Here is a 17,208-nt window from a genome sequence, read left to right as displayed (position 1 = left end):
CCAGAGAACTGGCCTATAAAAATGTCTTTCTTTTAAAAATATTAAGTAAGTGAGCATCATTTAAAAAGAAACTTTTCCATTCCTGAATGTAGTTTGAAGATAGGAAGAGTTTTAAATTCGTATTTTGTAGCAAATAATGTCTTATTAAGCTAAACCTCAATGTATATCTCAGGCAAAACTAGATTTGATAAAAAATATTTCTTTAAGATCAGAAATAATCCATCCCTGTGTGAATTTAAAACTTCAAATATCTGCTTCAACAGGACATATAATGAAAAATGAAAATACTAAGGTTTCACAGATTGGATCTATGATTATTACACTGTTTAGTCGTGGTGACCTGCTTGATATCACAATTTTGTTTTCTTTTTAAAAACTACCTGAGTTACAGGTGACAGTACAAATATTCTATATTACTACATTACTATACCTAGTACCAATGCCCACAATTTTCAGCTGATATAAAAGCCATATTTCCATTGCTGCTTTACAGCCATGGAGATCTGACAGTGTTTTTCACAGTCCAAATGTTTCACATTTGTTTTAAATTATTTCATTTCCATCTCAATAAACATTTATGTTGCTTTCTGTGTTTAATTTATGTATGTCAAGTAGACCAATTAATGTGCAAATATTCATAAATTCTCTCAATTTAAATTATTGAAATGACCAGTTTTAGTCAAAGTTGGCTAAATGGAGTCCTCTGAACGTAAGACTACATGAGATTAAATGCCATCTTTATCTTTAAATGTGAATAATAATTTTGGCAAGATGACACAAAAGCAATTTAAATGGCCCTAGAGGTGCAGCTACAAAGCCCTGACAAATTTTTTTACTTATTAGAAAAGGATGAAGTGGAAACCCATGTACAGAAATGAACCACAGCAATTACATTTAAAAAAATTCCACCAACCACCTTACTAAATGACATATTCACAGAGTGACCCAATGTAAATACAAGCAAACAACACTGATCTAATTTCTGAGAACAAACCAAATTTTTAACTGCTCAAAAAGTATCTGCTAGCATCCATATGTTAATAGACACCACATGCTTTTTTATCTATTTGGATTTACACAATCAAAAACTGTGCACAATGCAGATACTGTTTCTCAGCTGTCAGAGAGAATTTCAGACTCAGTCTCTCTGGAGACAGATTATTTCTCTTGGCCACTGAGAATACGTTTGCTGTAAAAGACAAAAAAAGAAGGCAACCCTTGCCTTCAGATCTTATGCTTTGGAAGACAAACAGAGAAAAGATTTTTTCTCCCAGAGGCAATCAGGGTACAGGAGCTCAGGCCAATGTCCCACCACTCAGGATGACACCCTTCTCCAGACACATCCCTACATAATGTGACTGCTGGCATGGAAACAGCTTGCATAAATACCTAAAGAATCATACTTCCATGTAGCCTTGTCTGTGCTAGGTATAACTGTCTCCAGTCCGCCTCCCTCCATTGTCCTCTTCCCTTTAAGCACAGTCACCTGTCCAGCTCCAGCCAATTCATCTGACTAAAAAAAGGGCAAAGATAAAAATCTAATTATTTTTATTTGTGAGCACAAGAAGCAATATGTCACTCTTACCATCAGGCTTTATTTTCTACTCCCTTACACAACAGTAGCATCCTGGGGCTAACAAAAAATAGAGCATCACTGACATACTCTGGATAATGGAGTCAGAATTCCCAACCAACTGGCATACACCAAATCTGAAGAATCATTCCGCTCTGATACGGAAGAAGAGACTCTTCAAAAGCAAAATGGAAAATAAGTTATCAAAGTCTTCCATTTGAAATACCTCCTTAACTTTACAAATAGAATTATTATCAGTTTCTGGACTCTGCTCTCAGCACTGAAACTTAGTATATGTAAAAAAGATCAAACCATAGGATCACACACTGCACTGCCTTCTTGCCTTCTTCAAAGTCAAATGAAGGGGAAATAACAAAAAACCACCAAAAAAATTTGGGTGGCCTTTTTAGACCTTCAAAAACCCTCACTATGTTATCCTCCCCTCTCTCAAGTTCAAATTACAGAGACTTCAAGAGGGAAAAAAGCCCCACACATAGTTTTTATCACTGCTTTTCAATGATGTAAAGTAGGGCCATACCTCAGGGCATAATGAAATTAATATGATTTTACCACCTGCCATAAAAACAGGGAAAAAACCCAAACCCTTGTGCCATTTAGAAAAGCATAACTTAGCTTTCAGTATTCTGCTCTGCAGTCATTCACAAGGGATCAACACCACATTTGTGACTGACCCAGAACTGAGTATTTTTCATTCTGCACTATGGACAGGAATAGTTCTCAGAAGCTGTTAAAACACAGTTCCACCTTGTTTCCTTTTCGGCAATCCATGCATTATTTAGGTCTAAAGAAAAATTACTTCCCAAGCAAGACAACATCATCTTTTAATGAATAGACTTCCTCATATGACCAATATGTTTATAAAAAGAAAGCAACAACTAACATTCAAATGTAAAGAAATAGATCTCATTGATCTTGAGATAAGTTAATTCATGTTTTAATAAAAAGGATGAATTTAAAAGTACAGCAAACAATGATGAAGCAAAATTACCTACAGATAATTGCCTAAACAGAAGTTTACAGGTCTGCTGATTTTGGCTGGAGTCGAGGTAATTTTCTGCCCACTGGCTGGTACAGGGCTGTGTTTTGGATTTGTGCTGAACACAGGGTTGATAACATAAAAATGTTTTTGTTATTGCTGAGCAGGGCTTGCACAGAGCCAAGGCCTTTTCTGCTTTCTCAGTTTTACCCTTCTGATTCTCTCCCTGGTCCCACCCCTGATCCCACTGGGGGAGTGAGTGAGCACTCTGTGTGGGCTTTGGCTGCTGGCTGGGGTCAAACCACGACAGTGAGGCTTTTGCCTTTTTTTCCTGACAGCCATCCCTTATTTTCTTCTTCTTCTTCTTCTTCATGAAATAAAAACTCATGCTATATATATAACAAAACTTGCTGAAGAAATAATCACATGAGATAAGGAAAGTAAGCATTTTAAATTTTGTCTTCAGCATGTCTTCCTTGTTTTGTTCTTGCTGCTACAGCTTTTTCAATGTTAAAAATTTTTGATGGTTTATAAATCTAATATTTTTATACACTTGACACTTCCAACCAATTCCTAGAAGATCCCTTTTGAGACACATTTACTTTGAAATTGATAGAAATTGAAATAGAAATATTTTTTCTTGAGCTGTCTCTACAGATGAGGTAGTCATGAGTCTATCTTGGGAAAGCCTGTACGTTTTATATTGAGGACTGTCTCCTTTCAGTAAAATTACACATAATTCAGACCTGATGTCTTGTTTATCTCTTATCTTGCTCTTCAATATATGGGGTCAATTAGTGCAAGGCAGCAAACTGCTCAATGTCAAGACCTTTCTGGTCCTCAACCCCCTCCACCAGCAAGCAGGCTGAGGTCACAAGGAGTTGTGAGGGGACACTGCCAGGACAGCAGAGTCCAACAAATCCAAGGGATATTCCAGACCATACGACCTCATGCCCAGAAGGGGAGATGAAAAAGAAAGCAGGGAGCGATCAGAATGACAGCATTTGTCTTCACAAGCCACCATGATGCATGGTAAAGCCTTGCTTTCCTCAGGATGAACACCTGCTCATGGGAACAGGTGAGTGAACTTGTTTTACTTTGCCTATAAATCTTCTGCCTTATCTCCCAGTGTTATTGCTGTACAGAGATAAGTATTAATAGTCTGCTGTTAGCAAATTATTCTCAGATATATCTTCAATTTGACCATTACTTAAGTAGCGTGAATTATTTAGTGATCCTGGGGCAGGAAAGTGCACGCAAAGAAGTTGTGCTAATAAAACACCAGCTACACCATGAGGACCCACATCCTGAAAGATACTGGAGAAAATCACAGCATAGCAACGAGCATTCTCAAAAATGCAAGTCCAGGATGATAGCTGAAGTCTCTACTCATATCTGGCCTATTACTGGTGCTAGGGTTTGCATCCCATCCTTGATCCCTGCGAGTAAATCAGATGCCCCACTATGATTTGCATTAAAGGGCATCACAATCCCAGTCTACCTGGAAAACAGCCTCTTAGACATGCATTTTAACAGGCTCAAGAATTCTGTTGGAACTATTTTCAAATTATCACACCTCTTTGAATATTTCCTATGTTCCTCCTTATATAATGCAACAGTAACATGCTATGGATACAGACATGAGGGATAAAAAAAAATTTATTTACTCTTACTTATAGTCAACTTTGCTTTAAGGATTTGATAATTTTATGGCTCCCTCAGTATTTATATCTACGGATGACTTCAGATGAGTTCATCCTAGCAACTGTCAACCCTCAAAAATTAAAACACAGATGAGCTCCATGGGCTTTCTTTTGTTTGTTTTTTTTTTAGCCCCAAGCTCATGAAGAATGAGCAGAATACAGATTGTTTCATAAAACAAGGAGAAAAAGCAGCATCAGCAAACAAGCATACAAAACTGATATGAAATCTACACGGTATTACTTAAAGACAGGAATATTCAGAAGTTTTATATGGGAAGAGAGAGACTGTAGATCTAATATCCAAACTTACTGAATGATAAGAAATTCATTAAATAAATCTTTCAGGCCTCACAGGCAACTAGACCTACAACCACTTCTATCCTAGCACATTTTTATTGTTAAAAAGATTCATTTAAAACAGAGCAGCATGAATTACTTCATCAAGATCACTGCTATTATAATGAATCATTAATATCCTAGTGAAAAATTTATTATTATGAATAATGCATTCCAAATGATGAGACAGAAAATGAAGCATTACTCTGTGAAGTATCAGAGAAAATCAAAGTGATGTTATGAAAGCTGGCAAGATAACCATCATTTTTTGTTCTAAATCTTTCTAGATGTCTTTTCAGATACTTTACCTTTATTATATTTTCTTGTTGAATATTTATATTTTAACTAAAGAAAAAAATATGTTAAACAACATTCTTCCCTTTCTCTGAAAAAAATGTCCAAGTATATCCATTTCTTTGTCCACAAAACCACTTCTGCCCTCAGGAGGCCCAATTTTGTCTTCATAACATTTATTTCAGCATATGTGATTGTGAAACACAGTCCCTTCTTTGCAATAAACAGTACAGGTATTTTTTGAAACTATCTACTGCATATCTACCAGAGTTAGAGGAGGCTTAGATAAAGTGTGCTAGATGAGGTAATTTTGATAGTTGCACTATGCTCAGATAGGGAATGAGGTCTCAAAGTAATAATCATTTCAACATAAATGACACAGAATAAAAACTTGCTACAAATATAATAATTGCTTTCTTTTCTGTGAAGTTAGAATCAGAGCAATCAACTTCTCCTTCAATTTGCAGTTCACAAGTTGCTCTGTGGCTTACTGCAACTGAGTTGAGACAAGCAAAATCACAAGCATATTATTTGGGGTGGCCTTCTGCAGCTAACGAGTTTTAAAGTAAACTAGTTTTAAAGTAAATTAAAATAAATTGGAAACACCACACTAAAGTCCAGCCAAAGGACAAAGGAAAAATTATTCTTTTAATGGGCATTAAATATTCCTTTTATTCTTGATAGATCTGATTTGTCCCTTCTCCCTGACAGATTTGTGTATATTACATCAAAGCAAGCAATGTTACAACTATCCTTGCTTCATGACATGAAATGACAATTAAAACACTCAGTGGTACCTTAGAATTAGATGTGGATTCCAAAAAGCAAAGCCTGTTGCCAAATCCTTCTGCAGCAAGACACAATTTCTGTTGCTCCTTGTGAACGGTTGCGGTACACTGCAGAACCACTTCATCATCCTACCAAAAAGAAAAAGCAAAAAGAGAAATAGGGTTATGTTTCTGACCCAGTAAGACCTATGGAAGCTTTTAGAAAATCATTGTTAAATGCACAAACTGTTATCCCTGAATACAAGCAGAATCAAACCCCAGCATATTTTTTATTTTGAACTGTAAATGTGAAAAAATTAATTAAAATAACTCTAATAACTGCATATGTGCTTTTTCCATTTACCTGTCCTGGTAACAAAAGTCAGAGCAGGAGTTTTATTTTAACTACACAGGAATTATTATTTTTTTCATAGGTCAGTCATACAATGCAAAGAAGTAGAAAAGCTTCACATCAATTAATTGATGGGTACCATGTACATGTGAATTAACTTGTTTGTGTATATACTGCACATATTCTAGTTAGTGCAACTTGCTTGGAAGGTTGTAAAAGAATAAGTAAACAAAAGAAAAAATATTCTTCCTATCTTCAGAGTAATTTTGTACAGATAATTCATAAATGAGTGTTTTTTGCAGTAAGTTGAAAAGCATATTCTTGTGTAAATAAAGGACTTTACTTCCAAAAAGCTAGTGCCTACTCACTGCTGCTCCTTGTAAAAGCTGTGGAGAGAACTACCCACAGTTTCTTAACAGAAGGAGGTGTGGTGACTTGCTAAGGCTTTTGCAGGCAAGGAAGACTGTGATAGAAGATAATAAAAGTATGATGACTAAGCAGAGTGCTGAAGCTTATCACAGAAAGTACTAACACTGTCTTATACTGATTTTAATAGACTTTATGAACTTTCCAATTAAGTGCTCTGTGCTTATCCTAATGTGCAAGCGTATAAAGACAGACAGGAAATACTCAGAATTAAAAGGGAAAAGAAGTTATTGGGACAGCTGTCCCATAGCTCTGCTCAGTACTTCAGAGAAAGGAGGGTCCAGGAGGAAACAATGATATCTTGCACACAGCAAAGCAAACAGTGTGTTCCTTAGTCCTTAATAGTATTACCTAAAATTTTACAGGACTAATTCCATGTAGTAATAGTTCAAGATTTTATCAACAAGCCCTAAAAAACAGAGGCAGACCCTTATTTAAATCACAGTTCTTCTAAGTAACACAATCAGCAGCTTAAGAATCTCTATAGAAATATGGTTCCAGTTAAGGAAAGAAAATTTTGTTGCAATGAGTATTTTCTAGCAAAGATTTTCTGTTTTAGAATAGGAAAAAATAGCATCTCCCTATGCATTCTGCCAATTCATTAATGAGTTTCCAATAATAAATTTCAAATGAATGACTACGAAGAGTCCATATTGAAAATTGTAAATAAAATTCAATAAATACAACAGTAAAGCTACAGGATGAAGCATGCAACTGGAAGCAGAACAGGCTGAGACTTCAAAAATGCAGGCATTAAAGCAGGAATGTTTACCAAAGGAGTTGTTCTTATAGGCAGTTTGCTACAGAGGGACATTCAGAAAAGTTCATCAAATTAAATGAATGCCTGAATTTAAACTGAACTGAATAATTTGAAGCCACCCATCCTAAATTAAGCTAGTTTTACATTTGTTCCATTTACTTCACTCAAATAATTTAACTAGACTAAATTAAATTGTATCTCAATCTGAAAAGAACCGGAGCTTACATAGGGTTTAATCGGACGCTCGAAAAAATTAACTTCTGTTACTCTTTTTTAATTGTCCCCATATGTAAAAGGTAAGTATAGGTAAAGCAATTCTCCTTGCATACCAGCAAAAGTGCCCATGCTGCAATCCACAGTCAACTGTAGAGGTGAAAAGCAATAACTGCTTCCAGTCAGGCATTAAATCCGAACAACGCAACACATGCATACGTTACTGGTGAAGCTCACAATGTAAAATCACAGCTAACAAAGAAAAGTCCCCGAAGGCCAATATCGAGGATGGAAAAGACCACACATACAGACCTAACAGCTTTGTTGTGTACTCTTTGTAAAAGTAACATCATCTATTAAAATCCAGAGCATCTGGGGGAAGAGCAAGTGGTTGGCTGTGTTTATTTTTTAAAGTACTAAATTACTATTTCCTAATCTTAATTACATTTGATTCAAAGAAAGTTTCCTTTCAGGTTAAAAATAGTGGTGTTAGATTGAAGCTATATAAATACACTCTCCTTCATCTTTCTCTTCCTAGCCATTCTTCCTGAAGTAACGACCCCAGCAGAATCAAAATTTCAGAAACCCTGTCACCATTGTCCTAGAATTGTCTCCACAAAGAATCACTAAAGAAGATTCAAACATTGTACCTCCACAGCCAGAAGCAAACAACATAATAAGGCTACTTTTTACTGAAATGAACCACTAATTTTGTTTTGTATTGCCCCATTTTCTACCATTGTAAGCTAGGTTTTTAGAGACCATCTGAAAAATGTTTGACATACCCCATCTACAAAAATTACTGTATGCTGACAGCAGCAAAATGTAAGTTGGTTTGGGGCAAGTCCCTGACATACTTAATTTTAGTTTATGATCTAATGTATCACACCCTTCCCTGTAAATCAATTAACCTCAATTACCAGGCACACATATCTAATGCAGATGCTGACTGCCAGTGGATTAAGAACTGGAATACAGCAAATGCTAAATTTCTTGACACACAAACTTACTCAATACATTTTGCAAACATCTTCCTCTTCCTTCTCTGCACAACGTATGGCATACACAGATTATTTTGTTACATACTTGGCAAACAAAAAAAGACATTTTATTACTAAATGCTTACAAGTTAATGAAAGTCAATCATTCTCCCATACCATTTTCCAAAGTTTGTTTCTGGGTTGGTAGGACATGTTCATGAAAACAAATCAAATTTCAATCCTGCTATATTTTCTTTGTTTTCTGTGGAGATGTTCACAATAAATGTTCTCTTAATTCAGGCCTCAGAGTCACAGTGTTGTGGAACTTACTGTTCTAGTCCAGGTGGTGTTGGAACAACTGGCACAGAAGCTTAAGAAAGATGTGATGTCATTGTCAGATCACATGAAAGGTAATTACAGATAATGAGTGTCACACACACACAGAGCTCTATGTCACTTTGCATTTCTGTGTCCATCATTACAGAATTGTCTAATATAGGCTCCACATTAGATTCAGTCTTCCAGCACTCACTGACTATGTGTTCAGAAGATTTCCTATAGATATTCAACTTGATTGTGTTGCAGAATTATTTTAAGATACATAATTCCATTACATTTCTTTAAAGCAGACTGGTAAGTGGGTAAGCATCTCAGCAGTGTTTTTCTAAACTTGTTTCCAAATCAGCAAATGATAAGCAGTTTCAGTATCAAGAGAGTTAAAAATGCAATATTTCTTTTTCTTAAGTCCCACCACCAAAGAGACCTTCACAGGAGGTCTCTTTGTTCTTGCACAAAGAACACTACAATATGCATCATACTAAATGTCTATAAAAGAAAAATATGTTTCAGATATTTTTACATCTTGAATTATGAGATGTCTCAAACTGCTTAATTCCTTCCTATTATCTTCTGATATTAGATCAACATCACTTTTCCTGTCAGGTCAACATAATTTATAGTTCAAAGGGCTGTAACTGTAGCCTTCAAAAGTTAAGCAAATACATCAACTCTCTTCATATATGATTGAAATTCAGGGTAGAAGAGGCAATGCAAAGTTCTGATCATAATGCTGGTGCCTTTTAAACACATCTGAGAACATTATTTAATATCGCAATAAACTAAACAGACAAAGATCTGAGAGTTCAAGAAACCAACTTCAAGCACAGGTGTTTAATGCTAAAATGTAATCACTTGTACAAACTTTTTATCCATATGGAATATAAACTCTTGGATGGAGTGTTTCAAGACATGTAGAAGTCTGTGCATGTCTGTGCATAGCTACACTGACAATATGAAGTGCATAGCTGAAAGAACAAAACCTAGTCTTTTGTAACACAGTTATAGGTCTTTGTAACAGATCAAGATAACATACTTTGATAAAAAATAGCATGTCTCAATAATTTTGAAATAAATTAGTTTAGTATATACTTAATTTCATTAAAATGCAAATAAAAATCAGTATCTATATGAACTTCAAATTTATTTTAAAGTTCATATTCAAAACAACCACAATAGATAAAGATTATACAAAGTTTCTCATAGTCTTGAAAAAGCTTCAGTACAGCTTGGAAGAAAGAGCAGTAGCACAAACCCAAAATCCCTGCAGTCTTTTCCACTGACAGGTATTTTTACTGCTCTTGTTTTGCTGATTAATCATCACTTTGGTGAACATCTGCCTGTTTCCTCCATGGAAATTTGAAATGTTACTATTTCCATCCCAATTCCCTATCATCATAGCAGCTTTCACAAATAAGTCCAAAGGCACTGCTTTGTCTTCTATTTTTCCAGGGTGCGGATACTCAAAGAAGAGGCATCTAGAGAGCAAGGGAAAGTAGGTCCCAAAAACCACACAAATTCTGTGCACACAATTATCAAATGCACTAGGAAATGTCAGTCCCTACAACAATGGAGCACAGTGCCAGGTGTATTACATTTACCGCATCTAAGTGTGAATCTAACTTGGGAAGCTGTCCATTTAGTTTAGATACCTTAATGAATGATTCTTCTATCCATTCTCATTCATCCTTAAGTTCACAATCTGAGGTGCTTCATGACAGTAAGGAATTCAGCAGTAATTAATCTCCATCCCAAAGATATGGACGTGAGGAGCAAAGAGGATACTATCTAGCTACAATAACAGAGGGAAGACAGAACTGGCACTCACACTGCCCAGCTGGCTGATTACCTGAGCCAAAAAGGTATTCTCCCCCCCAGGTTTGAGGACTGAAGCACCATCTCTATGAAGACAGCACTGGAAAGTTGAGCCTGTTCAGCCTGAAGAAGAGAAGTTGTGTGGAGACCTCATGGCAACCTTCCAACATCTCTATGTAGATATGTTTTTGTCATACTGTTCACACATATATGCATGCATATATTTCCTTTTAATAGTCTTATTGTGTCCTATTAAACCCTGAAAATTGTCATTTCCCATGTAAAGTCAGTTTTGACTAATCCTTAACCTTCTCAATGTAGTTCTATTAAAGAACAAGTGTCTGGCAATTCCCACAGGTGGGCACATCTACAGTGCAATAGCTGTTAGTACCTCCTCAACATGGATGTGTCTGGGATTTAGAGGGAGAAGTACTTGCTGTAGCATTTTTCTGGAAACCTGATACTTGTTGGTTTGTTTGGTTGGGTTTTTTTAAAATACCACATTCATCATGTTTGATTTTATTTTTATTCTTCACATTGTAGTCCTTCAAGCTTTTAATCATTTCACATATTTCTATAACTTCTGAATTCATTCATATCTGGTAATGGTTTAGTGGGGAGTTAAAAGATTGAATAACTTTTTTTTCTCCATTCTATGGGAATGCAAAATACATTTTCCTACAGTTTGTCATTCTCCTATTTTATAAACTATCCCATTACTACCTCTAAGTGTTTTACTTTATCCATGCAAGAAAAGCAGAGTATTGGAGCCTCTACTCTTGCTACAATCCTCTGCAGAAAAGGGCGAAGACAAATAAAGTAGCAATATACATGAGTAATACATTTATTTAGAAATACTGTATGCTCCAGCCTGAGGTGCTTAAACTCATCACATCATGACTATGATGTTTGTGTTTCCCTGCCATTTCATGACAAAAACAGGCAACCTTTTCCAAGTATCTTCCTTGATTTTATATTTTATATTTTATATTTTATATTTTACTTCTTTGTAGAGAATGCAACAAATAACACATGAGTTATTACTAACCTAAATAAATTCCTGTGCTCTTCACAATCTGATTATACATAATTACCTCTCAAAGATATAATGCTGACTCTGTGTTTCTGTGTCCTGACAATATATCAATTCTGAATAGAGAACAGAGAGTGTCACATTTACAAAATTCAACATCCAAAGATTAAACTTTGTAAGTTATGCTTGTACATTCAAATTCCTACTGTTGTTTTTTATGACAAATACTGCACTTAGTGGAAGGTTTCCTCAACTTCCATATGCTATAAATCAGGATCTCAGGACAGACTTTCAGTATCTCAATTTTTAATAGGTCACAGAGGCAGAGTTCTGCTTCACTGCATCCAATTTACTGTTCAGCTGTGCAACTGAACAGTGCAATGGGAATAGGTGCCACACATACTTTAATCTGTTTTGTAGATTTACAAATAGAAGTTTAGCCAGTACAAATTGCTTTCTGCCTAGGGAAACTGTAGAATACTTCTTGACTTACAAATTTCACCTCAACTTCCCTTTATCTTGTTGGGATAAACACTAGATTAACAGAGTAGAATAAAAGGTTTGAAAGACCTACAGGCCATCAAGCACAAGACTCACAATTGCAGACAACCATATGCTATATGCTAACAGGATAATAGGGTCCACAAATCAATCCCCTAAGACAATCCTAGACATCTCACCAGCAAAACAAAAAAATAAAAAAAAAAATCAGATGAGACTTTTTTTATGCTAGGCATCTGAATAATATACACAACATACTTTGAGTCTTGACTGAAGTCCTACTGGTTGTCCCAGAGCCTTTTCCTTTTGTGATTTAGAAGGTAAAAAGCTACAACAAGAGAAGTCAAGTAAAAAGTTAAGATGGTGTTTTTCCTTCTCCAAGTCCCTGCAGACAACAAACAGAAACCATGATTTATGAAACACCACGTACATAACATGCAAGAACTGTGATCTGCAGACATTAAATAGCTTTTCAACAACTTTACAGAGGACACCAACAGAACACTCAGAGAGTAGCATTACTGTTAATTCTATTCTTGGCTAATCAGCCAGTCAACAAACTACCAAATTTTAAATACCACTTTAGGACAATAACTCTAAAGCTTCCGGCATCTGAACAGAAAGACTGTGACAGAAGTTAGAAAAGGCCACAAACTTCTGATTACTCTATCTGAGCCTGAACCACAACTACACTACCTCCTTGGCTGCAGATCACCATTGCAATAGTGCAGTTCAGCTATTTTGACTCTTCCATTTTGCATAAGGGAAGGACAGAGAGAAAAAAAACTAATGATACCTACAGAAAAAAAAAAAAAAGGAAAAATTCAGGAATACTGCTGGGATGAAGTCTGCTTAGGTGGTAGGAAAACTTGGCAACACTGGTATTTTTGTCACTAAAACATGGAAGAGGGGACAGGTTAAACTGGTTCTTAATGAATTAAAGAAATAAGCATTAGACAGTTAGGGAAAAGTTTTCAGAAAATAAAGCCTTTTTATAGATCTGCTTAGAAGCCTAATCATTATAAGACTGCAAAAATTGTACAAGAAAACTTTTTTCAGGATGATTTATGCATAGCTGAACGTGTCTTAGGATGAGAAGAGGAGATGACGTTTTCTGGTCACGCAATTCTAAATGGTCTGAACACGTTTAATTGTACATGTTTTAGTTTTATCCTGTAGGAGGAGTAATTTCCTAAGAATTCAACCTTATTCCAATGGAATCCTCCTTTGAGAAAGAAAACCCCAGGCAGAACAGATGGAATTCCAAAGGACCAAATTAGCTAGTATTTCTCAATACAGGACTATGAAGCTGGCTGCTACTACAATAACCATGTTACCTCCTCCTCCTTCCCCAAAAAGTTCTAACTTAGTCATCAAAACAATATGCAACATTACAGCAATGTCATAGCAATCTGCAGGACTAAAGACACATGGCAGAAAAAAAAAATAAAAAAGGAAAACCAAACCTGAAGAAAATAGCCCACGTTGAATCACATAGATTCCTATTCTGTGCTTGTCAGAAAAAGTCTTCACTAAAGAACAATGACACAAAGAGCTTGTCTGAAAGCAAATACTAAATACAAGGGGAAAAAAACTTGTTACACACCACAGGGACAGTGTGATGCTATATGGCAAAGCAGAGTTTATCTGGGAGCTGTGCTTCAACATTGCAGAGTGTCTCAGATACAGTGCCCATCCCAGTCTGTGCATTCCACAGGCACCCAAGGGAAATGAAAGGCATGATCAGAAGGCAATGAACAAACAGAATGCACAGCTCCAGCACAATCAGGTAACAATGCACCTTGTGTGCTCTGAGAGGTGCTCCATGGAGAAACAAGCACAGCACTGGCTTTGGTCTGGCTGGGCACTGCTGTGGTGGTGTAGGTGACTGTAAACTTCAGCAGCACATGCTAGCCAGACACCTTCCCAAGCAAACTACTTACTAGTGATAGCAACGTGCACATAACACTGAAAGCAGATGTTCTATATACACATAATCCAAATGCTTCCTCTCCAGTTCTTTTTTTCCACTGAGTCATCATGAAATAGTGTCAAATTTAGTTTCAGCATTCATGTGCATGTAGTAGCATGCTCTTGATTGACTTCTACTATGTCTGCTAATGATCATATTCCCAAATTAGATGGTTCATTTTATTATTTCTCACCTTCTGTGGTCCCACAGTCTTAAAAAAAAATGCCAAGTTCAGCTGTCAATGTCTAATAATATATTTGTTTGTTACCATACTTAGCAATGGCTAACTCTGCATCTGACAAAGTTGACAGAGTGGTGGAAAACATCTGCAATGAAGTGTAGCTACTAAATTAAACACAAACATCTGGTGAGCTGATTTCAGCTTCTTAACAGCCTCAGTACTTCAAATTTATCTCTGATGTAGTTCACCTATTTTAGGATTTTGGTAAGAATCTATTGTGTTACACCCTCACTCACTAGTTCCAGGCTATGCCTCTTCTGCACTCAAAGGTGTGATAACAGCATGGGAGGTCTCCATGCTATATTTGATTTTGCTGGTGTGAATAACAGTAGCAGTAAAGACAGAGGTGAGAGCATGCTAGAAAAGGTGTCCATAATATTCTGCAGGCAAACACAAGATTATCTCCATTATCTGAGTCAGTTAGGAAGGTAGAAAACTGACTTTAACAAATATCAAGGACTTAATAACCCCACAGCACTCAATAGCTAATAAATCCTCAGCCTCACCAGTATCTGAAAATGCTGTATCTGAAAATAATCACTGAACCATTTTCGTTTTACAACACTTTTCTGAGAAATACCTCATTAATCTCAGCTGAAAAACAGAAGCACTTGTTAAAGCAAATAATTTGTTCAAGGTCATAAAATACTGAGACTCAAACTGAACAAACACACTTTTTTTTCCTGCATATTCCTACTAATGAGTTCCACAACAAGAAGGCTCTAGGAACACACCTTTCATGAACCAGGTCCTCTCACTCCAATTCAGACTGTGAAAATTTCCCCTTAACACCATCCCTTTCATTCAAGAATACATGAGAAAAGGTTTATCAGCCCCCAGTTTTGGATCTTGTGAGCAGTCTCAAGTGGCTAAGTCTGTAATATGACCATTTGCTTGAGTCTGCACATTCCATCCTAGTTCACTTTCTCTTCCCTTCATCTTTTATCGGCAGTATTTCTTGAATTGTTCCAATTCAGTGCTCTGACAAACAGATATTTTTCAGCAGCCCAATCAATCATGCAACTTTCCCCTCCAAATCCCAAAAACTCACCTATCACTCTGTTTATTTTTGAAGCAGGGGGAAAGATTCATTCCCATCTTCATCTGTTTCAGCCATGTAACCCTCTGTCAATATTTTCCCTGATTTCATTCTGAAAATGCTGTAATTTATGAGATTACCCCTTTCAGTCCACACATTTACAGCAAGATACTTCATTTCCATGAGAAATCTATCACCTTTCTAAATTCTTCTTAGACCAAATCCATTTTTAAAAATTCTCTCAGATTACAGTTCACAACTTCTCCTCTGAGTATCTTTGATTTATGACCTATTCTTTCCTGTAGACCATTAGTAAAATCATTAAGATGAGATGTGGTACCCTCTCATGAACATGTTGAAAAGAGCTATTGCCAATATTCCATCTCTACCCAGCTAAAAATGCCACCAAGGGCCATCACATAGCTGGAGCTGAACCATATTATGAAACCCCAAGCAATCATTACACTGAAAACCCAGTTCCTAGACATCCTACACTATATAATCAAGTGCAAAAGAGATTTTCATTTTCTCATTAAAGATATTGGTTGTACCTGCAAAAAAGGGACCAATATCCACTTTTTCCAAAGAGAGCTGCTATTCAACATTTATCTCTTCTTAACCTGTCCCAACATACCTATTTCACAAAACATCAATGTACAAAATAAAAACTGCATCAGTCTTAAAACACAACACTATAAACTTTATATCTAAGAAACTATAACACCTAGATACCAGGAAATAAATGTCTTTTGTAGGAACAGTGCAGCTGACAGGAAGAACACTAAATTGACAGAAGTGGCAGATGAATTTCATTCCCAGATCTCCCACCAAACTTCTCATTTGTCAAGTTACTCCCCTGTGCTTAAGACCTTTTTCCCAACTTATTGGTTGTGTTCAGCCTTTAAAAAAGGACTCAGAAGAAAAAGCCTCCATAAGTACAGTACTAGGAAAATATATACAACACAATAAAGCAGCTGGAAGTCTGCTTGGTGGCCTTACCTGCAGCGCCCTGGGACCAGGCAACAATGAATAGGTCAGATGCTTGGTTCCAAGGCTGCCTGTGGCCTGCAGCTGAGATATTTTTCTTGTTTAGCACAATTATCATCAGGTTTGAACAGGACTCACATTTTAAAAAATCATACTATTGAAGTCTTACTACTATTCTCAACAAGTAAAGATGGTAAAAAGAGGTAGCAGGATAAATGTGGACTGATATATTGAAACAGCAGTGATTAGTGATTTTGACTACATCCAGTGACTCAAGTCAGAGCTACCTAAAGCAGGAGACCACCATTCTCCCCTGAATATGGAACTCTTTTTATGAATTAAATTTTTAATTTCTTATCCAACTATCCCTGAAAAAAAATCAATGGCATTTGCCTCTGGATTTCCAGATAGCTCATAAAAATTTCTTCTTCTCAGGTGTATACTCTGTTATTCCCTGATTTTCTAACCCCACCACTTTAAAACTTCAGTTTCAAAAGCCCCACTGATATTTCCTCTACCTCAGTTCTAATGATGCACACACAGCTGACCACACTGAGCAGCTAGAAAAAAAGAAGTGTTGGCCTTTCCACACACCCAGGGTTGTCACTACAAGAAAGACAAAATGCCAAACAGAGGAAGTTTGATCTTGATCTCATTTAGAAATAAATATATGCCTAGGATATTACAGTTTAGATGTATATTTTGTGACAAAAATAAAACTATTTTTGTTTTGGGGGGAGGATGTTCTACCCATAATACCAGGTGCCAATCCAGGCAGCAGCACTGGGATAGCCAAGGATGCAAAGCCTGCTAGGCAAGGTTGAGAGGGTCCTTTTCTTATTGCCAGGCATTTTAAGTCCTAGTAATGGTACTCAGCTTTACA

At 36.4% G+C, this 17,208-nt stretch overlaps 1 protein-coding gene across 16 annotated transcripts in view; it reads right to left on the bottom strand.

The window, feature by feature from the left end:
* Positions 1-17,208, bottom strand: part of RYR2 (ryanodine receptor 2) — a 384,087-nt gene that overhangs the window by 280,369 nt on the left and 86,510 nt on the right. For all 16 annotated transcript variants that reach the window (XM_074537533.1, XM_074537522.1, XM_074537518.1 and 13 more), the window contains one exon: positions 5,701-5,820. In XM_074537533.1, the coding sequence (XP_074393634.1) occupies positions 5,701-5,820 (120 nt within the window). The remainder of the gene's footprint in view (positions 1-5,700; positions 5,821-17,208) is intronic.

The sequence above is a fragment of the Zonotrichia albicollis genome, chromosome 3 (assembly GCF_047830755.1).
Source record: "Zonotrichia albicollis isolate bZonAlb1 chromosome 3, bZonAlb1.hap1, whole genome shotgun sequence".
In the NCBI taxonomy this organism is placed as follows: domain Eukaryota; kingdom Metazoa; phylum Chordata; class Aves; order Passeriformes; family Passerellidae; genus Zonotrichia; species Zonotrichia albicollis.
This window is presented reverse-complemented; position numbering and strand designations above follow the sequence as displayed.